The sequence below is a fragment of the Oryx dammah genome, unplaced genomic scaffold (assembly GCF_014754425.2).
Source record: "Oryx dammah isolate SB20612 unplaced genomic scaffold, SCBI_Odam_1.1 HiC_scaffold_4, whole genome shotgun sequence".
Taxonomy (NCBI): domain Eukaryota; kingdom Metazoa; phylum Chordata; class Mammalia; order Artiodactyla; family Bovidae; genus Oryx; species Oryx dammah.
The window spans coordinates 63,374,837-63,396,429 of NW_024070188.1; the positions used below are offsets into that span (position 1 = coordinate 63,374,837).

The 21,593-nt window shown below is 40.8% G+C and overlaps 1 protein-coding gene across 4 annotated transcripts in view; it reads right to left on the reverse strand.

Moving 5' to 3' along the window:
- The window catches only part of NHSL1 (NHS like 1), a 144,029-nt gene that overhangs the window by 48,872 nt on the left and 73,564 nt on the right, over positions 1–21,593 (reverse strand). For all 4 annotated transcript variants that reach the window (XM_040238768.1, XM_040238769.1, XM_040238770.1 and 1 more), the window contains exon 2: positions 18,375–18,527. In XM_040238768.1, the coding sequence (XP_040094702.1) occupies positions 18,375–18,527 (153 nt within the window). The remainder of the gene's footprint in view (positions 1–18,374; positions 18,528–21,593) is intronic.

The window sequence follows — 21,593 nt, forward strand, 5'->3', positions numbered from 1 at the left end:
ACAAGCAACATAGGAAAAATTTTACTGCACTCAAATATTATGCTCTGTGAACATTAGGGAAGTTATTTTCTTACTGAAAATAAAGTCAAAATGCATTTCAAAGTAGAAGGAATCTGCCTTCTAGTACATTTATTGCGTCTGGCAATCCTGAAGAGGAAATCCTACTGATATTGTAGTTAAAATTCTGCCTTGCCAGTCATGTATACTGGATTTTCCAAAATTACATTTGGATAGTCCATAAATTCTTTTCTTTAAAGCAGCTAAGCCCCCTTCAAAGCAGCTAGGTGTACTTTAATTTATTGAAATTGTCTTCAAGAATCAACAAATTAGAACATAATTAACGGACTATAAATGGTCAAAAGTTTTTTGAGTTACTCAGTTACTTGCAGCATATCAAGTGAGCTGAAAAGCTATGTTAAATCTTAAAGACACCGTGGATTTAATATAGATCCTTTCAATGGATACTGTCCTAGATAATTTGAGAGCAATTATAAATAAAAGATTCCAAATGACTTTTTGGTTTACTATTACACTAATGATTCATTCTTTTCTTCCCTCTCCCCTTAAGAGTAATTGTTTGTATATAGTTATATAGGAATACTTACAATGATATAAATGTATATTATTAGTTCAGTTCAGTCGCTCAGTCGTGTCCGACTCTTTGCGACCCCATGAATCGCAGCACGCCAGGCCTCCCTGTTCATCACCATCTCCCGGAGTTCACCCAGACTCATGTCCATCGAGTCCATGATGCCATCCAGCCATCTCATCCACGGTCGTCCCTTTCTCCTCCTGCCCCCAATCCCTCCCAGCATCAGAGTCTTTTCCAATGAGTCAGCTCTTTGCATGAGGTGGCCAAAGTATTGGAGTTTCAGCTTTAGCATCATTCCTTCCAAAGAAATCCCAGGGTTGATCTTCAGAATGGACTGCTTGGATCTCCTTGCAGTCCAAGGGACTCTCAAGAGGCTTCTCCAACACCACAGTTCAAAAGCAATCAATTCTTCAGCATTCAGCTTTCTTCACAGTCCAACTCTCACATCCATACATGACTACTGGAAAAACCATAGCCTTGACTAGACAGACCTTAGTCAGCAAAGTACTGTCTCTGCTTTTGAATATGCTATCTAGGTTGGTCATAACTTTTCTTCCAAGGAGTAAGTGTCTTTTAATTTCATGGCTGCAGTCACCATCTGCAGTGATTTTGGAGCCCCCCAAAATAAAGTCTGACACTGTTTCCACTGTTTCCCCATCTATTTCCCATGAAGTGATGGGACCGGATGCCATGATCTTCGTTTTCTGAATATTGAGCTTTAAGCCAACCTTTTCACTCTCCTCTTTCACTTTCATCAAGAGGCTTTTTAGTTCCTCTTCACTTTCTGCCATAAGGGTGGTGTCATCTGCATATCTGAGGTTCTTGATATTTCTCCCAGCAGTCTTGATTCCAGCTTGTGTTTCTTCCAGTCCAGCGTTTCTCATGATGTACTCTGCATATAAGTTAAATAAGCAGGGTGACAATATACAGCCTTGATGTACTCCTTTTCCTATTTGGAACCAGTCTCTTGTTCCATGTCCAGTTCTAACTGTTGCTTCCTGACCTGCATACAGGTTTCTCAAGAGGCAGGTCAGGTGGTCTGGTATTCCCATCTCTTTCAGAATTTTCCACAGTTTATTGTGATCCATGCAGTCAAAGGCTTTGGCATAGTCAATAAAGCAGAAATAGATGTTTTTCTGGAACTCTCTTGCTTTTTCCATGATCCAGTGGATGTTGGCAATTTGATCTCTCGTTCCTCTGCCTTTTCTAAAACCAGCTTCAACATCAGGGAGTTCATGGTTCACGTATTGCTGAAGCCTGGCTTGGAGAATTTTGAGCATTACTTTACTAGCATGTGAGATGAGTGCAATTGTGCGGTAGTTTGAGCATTCTTTGGCATTGCCTTTCTTTGGGACTGGAATGAAAACTGACCTTTTCCAGTCCTGTGGCCACTGCTGAGTTTTCCAGATTTGCTGGCATACTGAGTGCAGCACTTTCACAGCATCATCTTTCAGGATTTGAAACAGCTCCACTGGAATTCCATCACCTCCACTAGCTTTGTTCGTAGTGATGCTTTCTAAGGCCCACCTGAGTTCACTTTCCAAGATGTCTGGCTCTGGATTAGTGATCACATCATCATGATTATCTGGGTCGTGAAGATCCTTTTTGTACAGTTCTTCCGTGTATTCTTGCCACCTCTTCTTAATATCTTCTGCTTCTGTTAGGTCCATCCCATTTCTGTCCTTTATCGAGCCCATCTTTGCATGAAATGTTCCCTTGATATCTCTAATTTTCTTGAATAGATCTCTAGTCTTTCCCATTCTGTTATTATATATGAAGTACTAAATCCAAATTTATCTTCCAATAAATCCATGTTTGAGTCCATAAGATGCCTTCTTTATCAATTATCATGTCAATGATACTTTGCATCCAAAGTACCATAAATTATGAAAGGAGAAAATATATGGCTTTAAGGATTAAGCCCAAGTCTCTCTAAAAGTTCCAAAATCTCTCCTCTCTTCATGTCTTAATGGTACATGGACATTATGCACCGTCGGACAAAATGCTCCAGGTGCTAGAGTATAATTTATTAACTGAGGGTAAGAAAGAGACGGCCAATCAGAAAATATGCCAATAATCACCCACATTTCAAGGAAAAGGAAGCTTCCTGGAAGGAGATGAATCAATTCGTTCAAGTAACCTTCTGCTAACAGCCAGGGAGATGAATGGTGGTGGCCAAGATCTTAAACTCTGGCAGTGAACAGCTGTGTGTTTGTTTGAATCTTAGCTCACAATGAGCTAGTGAAACTGAAAGGGGTACAATTTTCAAGGTGTTTACAATTTGGTTGACTGATTAAACAAGTTCACATGACAATTTATGGAGCAGGGTTCTCCCGATGAAGGTGCATCCAAATCCCCTGGGGGTTTGTTAATCACTTGGCTGACGTGAGTGTCTGACTCAGTGGGTCGGCATTGGAGCCTGAGAACTTACACTTCTAACAAATTCCTAGGTGATATTCCTACTGCTGGTCTGGGAGCCACACTACAAGAAAACTGTTTCAGAGGAAAGTAAGTAGCTACAGAGAAAGAGAAACAAAATGAAAGGTTCTTGATGTGAAATCCATGAACCCATTTAGGGCAGGTATAAAGTAAAAGGAAAAGCCTTCCATTTGGAGGAGGTGCTAGGTGAGGCTCCTGAAGACCAGAATTTTCCTCCTTACTCCAGGTGAGAAAAGGTAAAAGGCCCAAGGGTAAAAGAGGGTTTCTTTTATTTTATTTGTTTCTTTTATTTTGCCATGATGATCCACACTCACCAATGGAGTAACTAGAGAGCAAGATGGGGAACAAAGGATGAAGAAGAATTTAGCTGATAGGATATAGAGAGCACTGTGGAAGAAGAAATGCTTTATCTGGTAGCTACTTTCTTTTCAGGCCACTTCCACCTCTCCCTTGATTACTGCGGTCATCTCCACCCAATGTCCTGGGTTACTCTGATTCTTTTACTTTGAACTTTTAACACAGAACCAAATTGAACCACTTAAAAAGTGTGAGTCAGATTATGTCAATCCTGAGCTCAAACTTCTCCAATGGCTTCCCAGGCCCTGAAAGTAAAAGCCAATGTCCTCCTAAAGGTGTCTAAGTGAAAGTCGCTCAGTCGTGTCCAACTCTTTGTGACCCCGTGGTCTGTACAGTCCATGGAGTTCTCTGGGCTAGAATACTAGAATGGGTAGCCTTTTCCTTCTCCAGGGCATCTTCCCAACCTAGGGATCGAACCCAGGTCTCCTGTATTGCAGGCGATTCTTTACCAGCTGAGCCACAAAGGAAGCCCTAGAATACTGGAGTGGGTAGCCTATCCCTATCCCTTCTCCAATGGATCTTCCCAACCCAGGGATCAAACCAGGGTCTCCTGCATTGCAGGTGGATGCTTTACCAACTGAGCTATGAGGGAAGCCCTAAAGGTGCCTAAACCACACACGATTTACTCATTGTAGGTGGCCAAGAGTTCATTAAATGAATGAACCTTCAGTGCTTGAAAGGGCCCTGTGATTATGTGACAAGGGGGCTGTCCCTAGCCCTCACCCAGGTGCATTTTATCTTTGGCCATACTTTTTATCTTAATTTACCCAAAGCATGTGACCTGCCTATCTGGTACACTAAAGATGTCATCAGTGTTTATTAAGCACAACTGACACATATGGGTTAGGGCCAGCATAAACACAGAATTTAATGGGTGAGGGGCACTTATTATATATATGTTCAGTAAATAAGAGGGTGAGGGAAGAGCAGGTAGAGAAGATGATGCTCACTGTTCTATTAGGGTTATCTATCCAAGTAAATTTGGTCCCAGTAGAACTTTAGAGACACTGACCAAATCCAACATCACAATACTTATTCCATCCCGGGCAACTTTTGTGATTTTTGGTCAGATAGAACAGATGTCACAGGAAAGCCCCCAGAGAGGTTCTGGGAAGGAGTAAGGTGGAAAAGAGGGCTTCCTGTGTGATTCAGACAGTAAAGAATCTGCCTGCAATGCAGGAGACCTGGGTTCGATACCTGGGATAGCAAGATCCTCTGGAGAAGGGAAGGGCTACCCACTCCAGTATTCTTGCCTGGAGAACTCCATGGACAGAAGAACCTGGCAGGCTACAGTCCATGGGGTCGCAGAGTCAGACATGACTGAGTGACTAATACTTTCACAAGGTAGAAGAGAGAGGGTGGAAAAGCTGCCTTTGAAGTAAATGGGTTCCACAAGGGAGGGGGGAAATGACAAGCAAACTTCTGAATTCATACACCTAATACTTACTTTAGAACAATTCCAAATGACTTCTCATTTCAATCTACTTAGTGTGTTTTGGGAGATAAAGTGGTCAGGACCTGGAAGGTGGAGTACCATGAGAACACGTACCATTAATTGTATCATCAGCCCAACAGTCACACAGGAAAAGAATTTGCTGACTAATACACTGAAAAGAGTTGCCTCCCTCCATATCCTGGGACAAGTATCTCCTTCAATGACTAATATTAAACACCATAGGCAATGTCATTTATGCAAAAGGGAAAAAAGAGGTCATACTGATTGATATTCTCCCTGTATAGTTAATTTCTATTAGAGTAGAATAAAACCCTCCCTAAACATTTAGGCTTCAGCAATACGTGAACCGTGAACTTCCAGATGTTCAAATTGGTTTTAGAAAAGGCAGAGTAATCACAGATCAAATTGCCAACATCCGCTGGCATCGAAAAAGCAAGAGAGTTCCAGAAATACATCTGTTTCTGCTTTATTGATGACGCCAAAGCCTTTGACTGTGTGGATCACAATAAACTGTGGAAAATTCTGAAAGAGATGGGAATACTAGACCACCCGACCTGCCTCTTGAGAAACCTATATGCAGGTCAGGAAGCAACAGTTAGAACTGGACATGGAACAAGAGACTGGTTCCAAATAGGAAAAGGAGTATGTCAAGGCTATATATTGTCACCCTGCTTATTTAACTTATATGCAGAATACATCATGAGAAACACTGGGCTGGAGGAAGCACAAGCTGGAATCAAGATTGCTGGGAGAAATATCAATCACCTCAGACATGCAGATGACACCACCCTTATGGCAGAAAGCGAAGAGGAACTAAAAAGCCTCTTGATGAAAGTGAAAGAGGAGAGTGAAAAAGTTGGCTTAAAGCTCAATATTCAGAAAACGAAGATCAAGGCATCTGGTCCCATCACTTCATGGCAAACAGATGGGGAAACAGTGTCAGACTTTATTTTTGGGGGCTCCAAAATCACTGCAGATGGTGATTGCAGCCATGAAATTAAAAGACGCTTACTCCTTGGAAGGAAAGTTATGACCAAACTAGATGGCATATTCAAAAGCAGAGACATTACTTTGCCAACAAAGGCTCACCTAGTCAAGGCTATGGTTTTTCCAGTGGTCATGTATGGATGTGACAGTTGGACTGTGAAGAGTGCTGCTGCTGCTGCTAAGTCGCTTCAGTCGTGTCCGACTCTGTGCGACCCCAGAGACGGCAGCCCACCAGGCTCCCCCGTCCCTGGGATTCTCCAGGCAAGAACACTGGAGTGGGGTGCCATTTCCTTCTCCAATGCATGAAAGTGAAAAGTGAAAGTGAAGTCGCTCAGTTGTGTCTGACTCTTAGCAACCCCATGGACTACAGCCTACCATGCTCCTCCGTCCATGGGATTTTCCAGGCAAGAGCACTGGAGTGAGTTGCCATTGCCTTCTCCAGAAGAGTGCTGATGAATTGATGCTTTTGAACTGTGGTGTTGGAGAAGACTCTTGAGAGTCCCTTAGACTATAAGGAGATCCAACCAGTCCATTCTGAAGGAGATCAGTCCTGGGTGTTCTTTGGAAGGAGTGATGCTAAAGCTGAAACTCCAGTACTTTGGCCACCTCATGCGAAGAGTTGACCCATTGGAAAAGACTGTGATGCTGGGAGGGATTGGGGGCAGGAGGAGAAGGGGACGACAGAGGATGAGATGGCTGGATGGCATCACCAACTCGATGGACATGAGTTTGAGTGAACTCTGGGAGTTGGTGATGGATAGGGAGGCCTGGCGTGCTGCGATTCATGGGGTCGCAAAGAGTTGGACACAACTGAGTGACTGAACTGAACTGACTGAAACACTTGGGGATTAAATATTAAAATTCACACCATTGGATAAAACTGTTTGTTAGCTTTATTTTTCACTGCAAACCATGGAAAGAATTATTCCTCAAATGTTATTTGTCATGGCAGAAAACTGGCTTTTAACATTGCTTTTCTTCACATAGCCAAAATCATTTAAAGAGATTACTTGAAGAACTAAGTCTGACTTAAATTAAGGTGAAAGCTTCTCATACCCATGATAAATGTGAGAGTGCTGTGGGTGTGCAAGCCCTAGTTGAGCGCCACCAGAGCACAACCAAATTGGAGGTGATCTCATTTCACTTTAGAATGAAAAAGCCCTATCACTGGCAGTCCTGGAGCACCACCAATGTTCCTCAATATCAAATAACTTGCAAAGAGTCTAAACCAACACCAGGGACTTCAGTTGTACAGGGAATGATAACAAACCTTATCCACAGTACCTTCAATGTAGCATTTTTATGCTGCACTGGGCAAAAATATAGCAGCCGCTCAAGTTACTCAGTTTATCAGGAATTAAACTGGAATTGCTGAAACAGCAGACTGGCCATGGACACAAAAACAAAACAAAAAGCCTTTTGTTCAAACCATCCATGGTGCTTTGTTAAGACCTGGATCGTTCAAATGACTGTCTTTGCTATTCTATCTTTTGTGTGTTGCTTGCTATTAAAGGCGACAGGTCTCTTTACCCACTAAAAAAGCAAGGATTGTTCCTTTTTCCTTTGTTCTTGCATCTGACTTCCCTCACACAGGTTAACTACGTGTTCAGGGTTACCATACCCAGACTTTGTACTATAAAAAATTTTGTGTGCCATTGAATCCAACAAGAGAAGTTAAACCACTCCTTTGTGTATCATTTCCATTCTCTTTTTTATTTTTGTCTTGCACTTCATTTTTCTCAATAGGGAATTTAATCCATTGTTTCATCATGTTCGGCAACTTTCCCTAAGGACAAAAATTCCAAAGGAGGTGCAATAAAATACTAAACATTAAAAAAAAAAAAAGTCTTTAATAACATTACCATTTGGCTTTGAAAAGTCAATCTAATTACAAAAGCACTGAACGAGTCAACTCCAGTGAAGTTATCCTTCTCACCAAGGAACTGGCCACAAAGTGGGGGCCGCACTTCTATCAAGACTCGAATAAATAACGTCAATGTTTTTTTTGCTCCATCTCAAAATGTGCTTTCTCCAGTTTTCTGTCTGGGAGTTGGAAGTCAAAACCTGACCTCCACCTGTGCCCGTTCACTACTTTCTGACTACTGAGGGAATATGCTCCCTTTATAATACAATAAAGCAAAATATAATATAATATGCTGTCTTTATAATATTTGCAACCTTTCCTCCTCCTGTGGGCTCTTTTGTCTAAAAGCATGTTTTAACTGGCTCTAGTTTTTAAAACAAGTAATAGTACTACTTTTAGCCTGAGACCACCTCAAAATACTCTTTGCCTTGGTGACATCATTTATTTTATTTCTTAAAAAAAGTTATATTATTTTTCTGCTTATTAAAATAATTATCTCATGACACCTGGCTTCTTAAATCCACAGACCCCCTGGAAACCACTCTTTTGACAGTCACCAATGGCCACCTCCTTACCAATTCAGTAGCCTTTCTTCCAACCTTGCCTGTCCCTGAGGACCACGACCAATGCCCCATCCTGATTTGCTGTCTTCTTCCCCAGACTCTTTTCCCAATTGCTCCTTCCCAAGCCCCTAAAATAAGAGCCTCCCAGGCTCAACCTTCACCACTCCTCTCTCTGTATCTCTCATCTCCAATCTCCTCGCTCCCGCATTCTCACCAGCTGTTCCCCAGCTATGACTGGTCTTCCTTGTGAGTTTGAGATAACTATTCCAGGACGTCCACAGACACAACAGTATTTACAGTACCAAGCACTGAAAGTGAAGTCGCTCAGTCGTGTCCGATTCTTTGAGACCCGTGGACTGTAGCCCACCAAGCTCCTCCGTCCATGGGATTCTCCAGGCAAGAATACTAGAGTGGGTTGCCATTTCCTTCTCCAGGGGATCTTCCTGACCCAGGGATCGAACCCAGGTCTCCCACATTGCAGCCAGACACTTTAACCTCTGCACCACCAGGGAAACCCCCAAGCACTGGGGTCACACAAATGACTAGAAAAAGTCCTGCTCCCAAGGGTCTTGCTGACAGGTGGGGGATAAACATGTGAACACAATTACTAGCAGTTGAACAGAGGGTGTAAGGTTCTGTGGGCATGTGTGGAAAAGTGGGGAAGGGATGTCTGGGTCTGCCCTAAGGAGTCCAGGAAAGCTCTATGGGAACCCAGGCAGCCACCAGCTGATCCTCACAAAGGGAACAGGAGTTGGCCAGGTGTGAGTGGTTGTGGTTCAGAAGGGAGAGGAAGTGGATTGAGACATGTGTGGACAGACAGAAAGGGCAACACAAGCCAGCTTTCCAATGGAAGGACTTTATCCTTATGTGTGAGGCACAAAGGGAAGACTTTGGGAGGAGGAAAACAGCAGCACAGGGGAGAAAGAGTCATCTGGTAGGTGAGGCTGGACAAATGGGGGAAGATCAGGAAGGTTCTCAGATGCCACAGAGGTTATGTTTTATTCTGCCAATGGTGGGAAGGTGGTAAAGAATTTTTAATGAGAGGCATGATCAGATTTGTGTTTTAAAGACAACACCCAGGGACAAGGGTGCGGCTCAATGATATCACCATTATCAACTTTGTCAGAGTTATTCATACACTTATCTCTGTCTGGGTGTAAAGAGGAAAGCAGCCATGTGATTCATCTCTGACTCTGCTGCAGCTTCCAGCCCAGCACCTCATTTGCTAGATGCACTTAGCAGTTTCTGTGTCAACACAAACTTAGATTCTAGACAACTCAGGGCTTGCATTCCACTGTAAATTGTAAACCCCATACATATCACCCTTAAGCAGTTAAGTACTTGAGAGGCCAATCAGAATTTTGGAGCTTGGAAGGGAACTTAGAGATTAAAAAAGTTCTTTTTTACTGAGGGAGAAGCCAAGTACAAAAATGGGATATGATTTTCCAACATCTTCCAGGCTATAGGCAGCACTAGAATCACAATTCTGGCTGCCTATTTTTCGGAATAGGTAATAACAGCAGAAGGTGGCAATGCCGCTGTGGTTCAGGGAAGATGAGACAATTACACATCCTGCTTCTGTGCAGTGCTTTCCCACAATAAAGAACCACTCCTCCCCCAAGCTCTCCACTCTGCCTATTTTTGTTTAAACTAGAAAACAAGTTAAAATTCTCTATGAATGAGTGTAATTTAGTGTTTCTTACATATTAAAAAAATAGATGATAATCTTTCTTTAACCAGTGATGTTTAATAGTCTCCTTTTACACATCAATTTTACCAAAAGATTCTTCAGGAAGAATGGTGTAATGAACCAGGCAAAGAGTAAACTTGCTCCAAGTGCTAAATCATTGGTATATTTAGTATTTCTAATCCCTTATCTTTCTTTCCTTTGTCCCTTTTATAACCCGTGTCTTATTACCATGTTTTTTAAGTCTATCAAAGTACTAATGACTTATTATAACCCTAAAATAAGCACCAAGGCCTATTAGGATGAAACAATGATTACTGATGTTCATTACATATGATGTCTAATGATGAAGCTTCCTTTATTTCTCTTAAACACGTTTGAATTTTAATGAAATCAAGAATGAGTGAAGAGAAGTTTGCATGTGCAACAGGGAAGCCACCAACTTTAGGCTATTTTGCATCTCTTAAATTAACTGGCTGAAGAAACTAAATCTGCCTTGAGGCTATAATTTGCAAAGTGGGTTCCATCCCAATGACCTTTTTTGGAAGTTGAGGGCAGCTGAAGAAGCATCAGAGATAGGCCCTTGGGATCTGAGATCAAAACAGGCCAGCATGGGCTGGGTGAGAAACCTGACTTGGAGTTCTTGGCAGAGTTATCTATAAACTGTGAAGTAGCTATCCATTAATCCCTTAACTTCAATAAACCCTGGTTTATCATATACAAAATAAAGTGAAAGTCGCTCGGTCGTGTCTAACTCTTTGTGACCCCATGGACTGTACTCCAGGCAAGAATACTGGAGTGGGTAGCTGTTCCCTTTTCCAGGGGATCTTCTCAACCCAGGGATCGAACCCAGGTCTCCCACATTGCAGGCGGATTCTTTACCAACTGAGCTATCAGGGAAACCCCTAAAAGAAAAGGGATTCAAATGCAGAGGGGATTGTTTAACCAGAGGACCAGGGAGGGGCCTTCTGCTCTAGCATCCTGGGTATCATTCAGAGACTGATGGGGCATGGAGGAAAAGGCATCTTGCTCATGTGGATGAAGTGAACGTGTCTGTGACCATCACCTGCCATCTGATGACATCTGTCCCTTGTTCTCTTCCTCTCTCCCTCCTCCCCAGTGTCTATCTCTGTAGCATAATGGCTGGGAGGGAGAGTGTCAGCTAAATCATGACAGCATCTGGGAAAGAGGACTGAAAGTTCTATCTGTGTACCACTGCACTTATATTAAAAGACACTCCTCCTCCACAAACACTTTCTGCTTCCACATTGAGGGACAAGTACTTTGAGATACTATATTTAAATAAGTTGGTTTTATTCCCATGAAAATAGGTATTGGGATCTTTATCTTATAGATAAAAAACAAGTTCAAAATCTTAAAGAGACACACTCAAAATTAAACTCAAATAATATATTCCTAGTACACAACAGAGGTAGGACGTGAAACTAAACGTCACCCACGTACTTTTCATGAAACCTGGCCTTTTCTATTAGAAAGCAAGAACAACAAGAGGTTTCTGGCAGTCAGATCACACTCTATTTTTTGACCAAAGTAATAGCACCATGGGATTCCCTAGTGGCTCAGATGGTAAAGAATCTGCCTGCAATGCAGGAGACCCAGGTTCAATCCCTGGGTCAGAAAGATCCCTGGAGAAAGAAATGGCAACCCATTCCAGTATTCTTGCCTGGAGAATTCCATGGACAGAAGAGGCTGGCAGGTTACAGGCCATGGGTTGCAAAGAATCAGACATGACTGAGCGACTTTCACTTCACTTCACATTCACAAGGGTTACACAGGTGTCTTCCAGAAAGTCCTGTGAAGAATGCCACAGGATCCCCAAGAAGAGACTCTATGTGCCCATGGACCCATGTGCCCAACGCACACAGATGTCACCATCAAGGCCCCTCATCAAATCCAGAGAGGCCCCCACAGCCTTTCCCAGAACAGACTCACTTGTCCAAGTCTACATGGAACTAGTTGATGGCTTCCTGACAATGAAAGGTTACGCAGTAACCTTCAGATAAAATATGTGTGTCAGGAACTGTCAGAGAAACCTGGCTGGAACAACTTAGAAACTTTGTCCATAATTTTGAAAAAGGTATACCACTATTTAATGTCAAACAGGTTGGTCTGTACACACACACAAACATGGACATTCTATTGCTTTAAATTACTTGGTACAAGCAGTCATTTCTTCACAATGTATATCCTTAATTCCTATGTCTCCAGATATAATAAATATAACCTTCTGACTCTGAATTAACACAAGCCAGATCCAACATTCCTCCCTGTGCTCACACTTCTAATCCTGGAGCCACAGAGTATGCTGACCTGCTAATGTGTGGCTTTTCAGGAAAGAGAGCTGTGACTAGACATTTCTGATATCAACAACAGATGCTCCATGAATTCAGGCAGGAGTTACACAGATGCAGTAACCAAACTGCCTGCTAAACACACTGTGAGAAAGTATGTTTATCTCTCTCCCAAGTTGAGCTTTTAGGGGATGAGGGCTTGAAATAATATTTTTTCATTACAATCTTTAATAATCTTATAATTGTCAAATGAGGCCCACAGGTTATAAAGAAATAAAATCTAAAACTTTCATTGAGTCCAAGCAAGCCTACCCCATCCCTCAATTCCCCCTTTCCCACTGAATTGTGGCCTTTTCAATAAAAGCTAAAACTATCCAGTTAAACATTTAGTTAGATAGAGGTTATTCATTATCACAGCTAACTCTGATGAAGTTTATGAAGGGTTTAAACAACCATGGAGATTGAAAGAATAGAATTCTTCTGAAATTTAGTAAAATTTACTATTCAATCAAATTTACTATTCATTACCAGCCAGATGTCCTGTTGGGCCTAATATCAAAATACTCTTTTTAAATCTTGGTACATTTTTGTGTTATTGTTAGTAATAAATCACTACCTAAGTCTCCAGTAACTAAATACATCAATTAAAATAAAATCATTTGATCCAAGGGCATGGCCACTAAATTCTATCAAATTCTCCAGAGACTGGTCCCTAAGAACAAACACAAAAGATCTCTTTGCATTAGTTGGGCCAGAATGGAAACTACCTCCTCTAGGCACTTCACATGCCATTTGACACTATAAAAGCCCATCCTCTCTTCAACAGGGGAATGGGAGAGTGGGGTCTCCCAAGGCTTTTCTGGCGGACCGAACTCTCCTCTACATACCCAGTGTACTTCATACATGTCTCCATTACTCTACCGTGTGTTTATTTCAGTCTTGACACCAGGCGGCAAGCACCTCAGCTCTTTAAAGCTGGGGACCCACAACATTTTGTCCATTCATTTAAAAACTCTTGTCACAGCACAAAATTGATCCTTAAAATACACATTAAGTAGCATCTACATCTACCTTTAGGTACTAATGCAAGCTTAGCTTTTTCATATAAACATTTTCAGTAATCTTGTGGTCTACTGACCATTAAGCATTTCTGCATTACTTTAACATAAGCCAAAATTTATAACACTTACTTATTAATTTCTTGTTGTTTAATCATTCAGTCGTGTCTGACTCTTTGTGATCCCATGAACAGCTTCCTCTGTCCATGGGATTCTCCAGGCAAAAATACTGGAGTGGGTTGCCATTTCCTTCTCCAGAGGATCTTCCTGACCCAGGGATCAAGCCTGCATCTCCTGCTTGGCAGGCGGATTCTTTACCACTAAGCCACCAGGGAAGCCCTCAAAGGATAGTACTCCTTCCTTAAAACTGTGAACAAGGTCACAGTTAAGAATAGAAGGAGGAACAAAACAGATTACTCATTGTGAATACTGACTTACCTTTCTGTATTTTTAATCAAAGAATGCTGGGGTTATCTTAGACTAATAATCTTATATAACATCATACTTTAATAGTACCATATATTCAGGGGCTGGATTTTTTCTTTTTAATCTCCACTGATAATGATATAACAAACACTTTGCATTCATGTTGTGTTTACTACAGGTTGCTAACAGGATGTCGGGGAAGTGGTATGTGAAAGTACATGTGATTAAAAGTAAATAAATGAGAAACAAAAGCACTCAGATATTCTTTCTCGTTTCATCTCTCTCAACCACTGTTCTTCAAGTTATCAATTATCTAAAATCCCTTAAGGCTCATTTAAATCCAGACTTTAAAAGTTGAGCTCTAAGGATTTTCCAAACTTATTAATCTTATTAATAGTAGATCCCTTCGATGAACCACTTTAGGGCACTTAAGCAATCACTATAGCATTTACCTTTTCAAAATAAAATTTAAGTGTAGGCAAAATGTGGGTGATGATATTTCATAGGTACCTACTGAACAGTTCAAAAGAAAATGAAGTTAGAAAAATCTGTATATAGATATACAGTGTCCAAAGGGCAGAAAAGAGAAGGTCTGACTAGGTACTTGAAAATACACGAAAGAGGTCAGGAAGCACAATTTCCTGGAGAGTGATCAAAAAACCACTGGGCCTGAATGTTCAAACTCACACATACCTTCCTGAAGGTATTTTCTACAAGCCAGACCAGGCAGGGCTTAGTCTTCAGAGCAATAAGAGAAATGTGAACAATGGCACTGCCGCTGGGGTTTGTCCTGGGAACTGTGCCATTTAATATTCTTATTAATTCTTCGGTGTACGAACGTAAACTCCAGGTAGAGAAGCACTTTGTCAAAAGTTACTAAAGACAAATCACTAGGAACTGAAGAGATCGAGAAGAAATTCTGGCTGGATTTAGGCACATCATGAAGGCAACGCAGCCAAAGTACATCTTCAAGGCCACACAGAAGAGCCCAACTCACATGATTTTTTTCATCTAAGCTTGTAGTCACTACATATGTAGGTTGTGTGCTGAGTTGCTTCAGTGGTGTTCGATTCTTTGTGACACTATGGACTGTAGGCTTCCAGGCTCTTCTGTCCATGGGATTCTCTAGGCAAGAATATTGGAGTGGGTTGCCATGCCCTCCTCCAGGAGATCTTCCTGACCTGGGGATCGAACCCGCATCACTTGCATCTCCTACAGGCAGGTTCTTTACCACTAGTCCCATTTGAAAAGCCCATATAAGGGCTTACTCAGGCTAAACGGAAAATGGAGCCCAGTAATGCCCTCCTTTCTGGACAGTGCAATGCCAACACTATAAGATACATGATAAAATACTTAAAACTGTAAGATACATATGAGACAATCAAAGCATTACACAAGATAAAAGGAAGAAAAAACAGGGCTATGATTAAAAATGTTTGTACAGTTCCGTTCAGAATCAAATCTATTGTGACTCTACTGATAGCTATTCTTTCTCTAAGCAGAGATGATCTGCTTTCTTTAACTGCAATACAGCAGTTTTTGGCACTTCTCAAGTATTTTTCACATTGTGATTTGTTCTCTAGATATAAGTATAAATTTATCGACAGCTGAGATCCTGCTGGTGTTTTCTGCATTTTGCTAGAATAATAGATTTCTAACAAATGGTTGTTAAAGGCAGCAGTTAAGAATGTGGGCTCTGCAGCCTGAGATGGTCCAAGTTTAAATCTTGGATCTATCACTAAGTCTGAGATCTCAAACACATTTCTAAACTTTGTGTCTCCATGTTTTCATCTGTAAAACTTGGCACAGTAATGGTTTGTAGTAGGATTATTGTGAAGATTAAATGAGATATGACATGCAATAGTTTAGAACAGTACTTGGTATATAGTTGAGTATTAACCGTCAGCTAATAATCAGAGCACATTAATAAAAGAATTAATTAATGACTGATAAACAAGTGAAAGCTGTAACGAAAATAAGAGGGATCTTCAAGCTAAGGTTTCCTTCAATCAGTAACAGTATTTCTCCAGATGTAAGTCTTTCACAATTAGATAAATACAGGATATGTCCAGGTAAATTAAATTGCACATAAGCAACAAGTACTTTTTTTAGTATAATTAGACCTCAAATAGCACATGGTAGGAGAAAACTGGTAGAAACAGCATCTGGGAGAATAAGAATGTTGGTTCTTTGTTTTAAGGGAAAGTCTCTAAATCTGAATTGATATTTTTGAACTGTGGTGTTGGAGAAGACTCCTGAGCGTCCCTCGGACTGCATGGAGGTCAAACCAGTCAATCCTAAAGGAAATCAACCCTGACTATTCACTTGAGGGACTGATGCTGAAGCTCCAATATTTCGGCCACCTGATGTGAAGAGCTGACTCACTGGAAAAGACCCGATGCTGGGAAAGATTGAAGGCAAAAGGAGAAGGGGGTGACAGAGGATGAGACGGTCAGACAGCATTACCAATCCAATGATATGAATTTCAGCAAACTCTGGGAGACAGTGAAGGACAGAGGAGCCTGGCATGCTACATACAGTCTATGGGGTCACAAAGACTTGGACATGACTTAGTGGCTGAAAAACTCTGAATCTTAAAAATCACTTCTTCCCTTCTTTATCACTTTGAGGATGTCCTCTTTGCCGTGTATACACTTTTCTTAACATCGACAAGTTGAGGTGAAAATAAGAATTTTAAACTAGATACAAGTGTCTACCCTTCTTGGATTTCCTACCAGCCACAGTGCAATCTGCCCACCTGGACTAGAAGGAGTACTGCTGGGGTCAGCCCAAATTCTGGTAAATCTGCACGCCCTCCAAGTATGTATTTAGGTCTCCTTTCCACCCAACTTGAATTAACTGAACACATCATTACAAAGTACTAACTTTAACAATTTGCTCTGAATATTTAAACTATGGTCTTAAAAAAGCAGTGGCAAAATTTCCCATATTGGCAGGAGTTTATTTGAGTACTGGTGGTTTAAACATGCTAAGTGCTGCATTCAGTATGCCAGCAAATTTGGAAAACTAAGCAGTGGCCACAGGACTGGAAAAGCTCAGTTTTCATTCCAATCCCAAAGAAAGGCAATGCCAAAGAATGCTCAAACTACTGCACAATTGCACTCATCTCACATGCTAGTAAAGTAATGCTCAAAATTCTCCAAGCCAGGCTTCAGCAACACATGAACTGTGAACTTCCGGATGTTCAAGCTGGTTTTAGAAAAGGCAGAGGAACCAGATCAAATTGCCAACATCTGCTGAATCATTGAAAAAGTAAGAGAATTCCAGAAAAACATCTATTTCTGCTTTACTGACAATGCCAAAGCCTTTGACTGTGTGGATCACAATAAGCTGTGAAAAATTCTGAAAGAGATGGGAATACCGGACCACCTGACCTGCCTCTTGTGAAACCTGTATGCAGGTCAGGAAGCAACAGTTAGAACTGGACATGGAACAACAGACTGGTTCCAAATAGGAAAAGGAGTACATCAAGACTATATATTGTCACTATGCTTATTTAGCTTATATGCAGAGTACATCATAAGAAACTCTGGGCTGGAGGAAGCACAAGCTGGAATCAAGATTGCTGGGAGAAATATCAATCACCTCAGATATGCAGATGACACTACCCTTGTGGCAGAAAGTGAAGAAGAACTAAAGAGCCTCTTCATGAAAGTGAACGAGGAGAGCGAAAAAGTTGGCTTAAAGCTCAACATTCAGAAAATGAAGATCATGGCATCTGGTCCCATCACTTCATGGGAAATAGATGGGGAAACAGTGGAAACAGTGTCAGACTTTATTTTGGGGGGGCTCCAAAATCACTGCAGATGGTGATTGCCGCCATGAAATTAAAAGGCGCTTACTCCTTGGAAGGAAAGTTATGACCAACCTAGATGGCATATTCAAAAGCAGAGACATTACTTTGTCAACAAAGGTCCATCTAGTCAAGGCTACGGTTTTTCCAGTAGTCATGTATGGATGTGAGAGTTGGACTATAAAGAAAGCTGAGTGCTGAGGAACTGATGCTTTTGAACTGTGTTGTTGGAGAAGACTCTTGAGAGTCCCTTGGACTGCAAGGAGCTCCAACCAGCCCATCCTAAGGGAGATCAGTCCTAGGTGTTCATTGGAAGGACTGATGTTGAAGCTGAAACTCCAATACTTTGGCCACCTGATATGAAGGGCTGACTCATTTGAAAAGACTCTGAAGCTGGGAAAGATTGAGGGCAGGAGGAGAAGGGAACGACAGAGGATAAGATGGTTGGATGGCATCACCGACTCAATGGACATGAGTTTGGGTAAACTCTGGGAGTTGGTAATGGACAGGGAGGCCTGGCACGCTGCAGTTCATGGGTTCACAAAGAGTCAGCCTCGACTGAGTGACTGAACTGAACTGAACTGAAAGGGTTCTAACCCAGAGAAGCCTCCTTGAGGATACATTTGCCTATCTGTAAATAGGCAGCTTTCTATAGATGCCAGAACATACTTAGCATGTATTAAGCTGTATTTAAGCTTAGTATATAAGCATAGTATAAGTTCCTTTTAAGTAGTCTTTTACAAACAGCAACCGAATCTATGTTTTCATTTCTAACAGCCAAGAATGCAAGAACATCAAGCTTGGAGGGTTTCATCTTACCCCGCAGTACTGATTTGAGGTTGAGCTTGGCTTGGCGGTGCAGGTCCTCTACGCAGGGCGGTCTTGTGGTGGGGAGGAACACATTCTCCTGCTGGTGCCATGGAGCAGTGTAGTGGACTGTCCATCGACTCTCCTCATCTAGGTTGGAAACAGCTGTAGAAAGAGAGAGAGAATACATTCAGGTTTTAAATTAACTGCATTGCATCAAGATGGGTTCTGGGTACCTAAAACACTCACAGGTAAGGACCAGCAAGGGAGAAATGGAACAAATTCTGAATAAGATTCAATCTTAGACCCCAGGGTCTTTTCCACTGTGTTTTGTGTTTGTTCAGTTAATTGCTTCCCATCTTTTTAGGCCCTCCTTTTACTCCAAAGTTAGAAAATGATTAACAAAATCAATAAAGACCTCCTGCTTCGCTCCATCATGACAAATATCTATTAATCAACTATACTATGTCATTACATTAGTAAATGTTAGACTGCAAGACAGAAAACAACTGTTCTACTAAGAACCTGGCACCAATTCTTTCCCTTCTAAAGCATTATTTTAAAATACCACTGTTATAAACTCATTTAAATTTTTAAAAACTAAGCATAAACATTCAATGTAATACATTTAAATAGCATAGTTCAATTAGAAATCCATTTGTGCTGAAAAATTTTCTCTGCATTTCCTGCTTTCATGGAATATGTTCATATTCAAATGTTTTTAGAAACTCCAATCCAATTGATTTTTCCCAACATAATCCAATTCAATTTAATTTTTCCAACACAAAAGAGACTGAGGACATCAGAGGAAGAAATGGTAGGTTAAATCTCTATGATAATTTTCCTTTTACATTTTAGGGCTTAAGATTGCTTTGTCTATTTGATTTTTCCTGACAACACAATCCAAGAGAGGCTACCAATGGATCCCAACATGAAATTGACAACATTATACAAATTCAACAACAATTTTTTAAAATACTGTTTATATAGCCATCGCTGTAAGCCAGCACTGGAGAGACTAGAGAAGTTTGAGAAGGACTCTGTGTTGAGGTGTTTATTGAAGGTGACAAGTCTAACACCTGTAAAACCAGCAGATATGACAATTGTGAGTCGGGGGGAATCTTCCCCTAACTCTGACCTATGCCACAGAGGACACAATGGGCATACGCGTTTCTACAACATAATATGTCCCTGGAAATGAGACCATAAAGTAGATTCATAAAATAAAATGAACAGGCACACATGAACTATTGAACCTTTCTATATGAACATGTTTAAAATTAACTCACTGTACCTAACAGCACAGCCATTAAAACCATTATACAGATCAAATGCGCTAATATATGGAAAGTCACAGCTTATGAAATAACTCATGAAAAGAATGGTTGTGGCAAGATTAGTGCAATTACTTGAAGGGAGTCCCTGACTTTTAGAACCATCAGTGAAGAGGAAGTTGGCCTTTCTCAGCACCCCTGGGAACATGAGTCACCCCACAGACCAGAGTGAGGTCAGCACTCACCCCATACCATCTTCTTTACAGGTACTGAATTCCACAAGCCCAGCTTTAAACAATTCACTTTCTAAATCATCCCACTCTCTCCAGTGATAAGATAAATTAACGTATGTAATATACAACATTATGAACACAATTAATACTGTTGGGTTATATAAAAAGTTGCTAAGAGAGGATGAAATGGTTAGCTAGCATCACCAACTCAATGGATAAGAATGTGAACAAGCTCCAGGGGAGAGTGAAGGACAGAGGAGCCTGGTGTGCTGTAGTCCACGAGGTCACAGAGTCAGACATGACTTAGCAACTGAACAACAAGATAGTATATCCTAAGAATTCTCACCACAAAGAAAACATCTTTCTTTTTCTTTTGCATCTATATGAGACTATGACTGTTCACTACACTTACTGTGAGAATCATTTCATGATGTCTGCTAGTCAAATCATTATGCTATACACCATAAATGGATACAATGCTGTGTGTCAATTATACGTCAATAAAACTGGACACATTTTTTAAAAAATCATCCCAGTTTCCCGACAAATTGCCAAATGGAAAAATAAACATTGAGAACTAGACATCAGGTTAAAAACAGAAATGCCCTATGCGCTTTCTGCTTTTAATATTTACTAAAAGCTGCATGTAAATTAGGCACTTGGCATTGCACATAACCTCTGTGGAATAAATGTTTTGCATGGTACATAGAACTATCAGGCATAATCTATAAAATCCAAAGAGCCCTGACTTAGTTCTTAGTTATGATCTGAGAATCTTGCACAGGGTGGAGCTCGCCATGAGTCCTCCAAAGAGAAGCCAGTTAATTATAAGGTTTTGTGCTGATGCCCATTTATTTCGAAGACTGAATTATCATACTTCATAGTTGGAAAATAATGAAAATGGAAACTCTTCCTATTCACCAATTACAAATCAAATCCAAGTGATAGTGTCCGTGTAATTGCACATTGAGCCCCACCATACAACTACCAATTGGCTCCTAAGAAAGAACAGTTGTCTCTCCCTGGTGTATCTCACTCTTGCCAGGGTAGATTTTAATCAGTCCATCCAAAGACAATCTTTGACGAGAGGAGCTCTAGAAATGAACCCCGAGGGCTGTTCATTTGCTTTCTCCAGTTTCTCTTACCAATGCTCCTACCTACATTTATCCAGTTTAAACCCATGGCCCCAGAGCTAAAATAAAATAAACTAACAACTATGTAAAAACAAAACTGTTTATAAATAAAAGTTATACTTTCCAAAGAATGAAGAAGCACCTGGATTTAAAGAAATTGAAACCAACTGTAAGTACATAATGAAGCTGCACCACAGAAGTTGTGTACTTTACAATGACTGATCAGTCTAGACAGAGGCTGTCCTTGAGCTCTTAAATACCTAACAGAGTGCAGGAGAGTTTCAGAGGATCATCCCCACCAAAAATATATGATGCATCACTCAGAGGCTCCTCATATTTAGCCAAAGAATCAAAACACCATACACTGTACATCAAGGCAGACATAAAGTAAATACAAGGGCTTTTTCCCCTCTTCTTCAAAGGATTATTTTTTTTTTTTTTTGAGAATCCCAATAGAAGTGAATTCACCTAAAATCCCAACCATAAACAAGAAAGTCATGCTTTTAAAAAGAAAAAAATCACACAATTCTGCCCTAGAGTTATAAAAGTCTGAGGTATTTGAACTTGGTATAGAAAGGAGTTTAACAAACA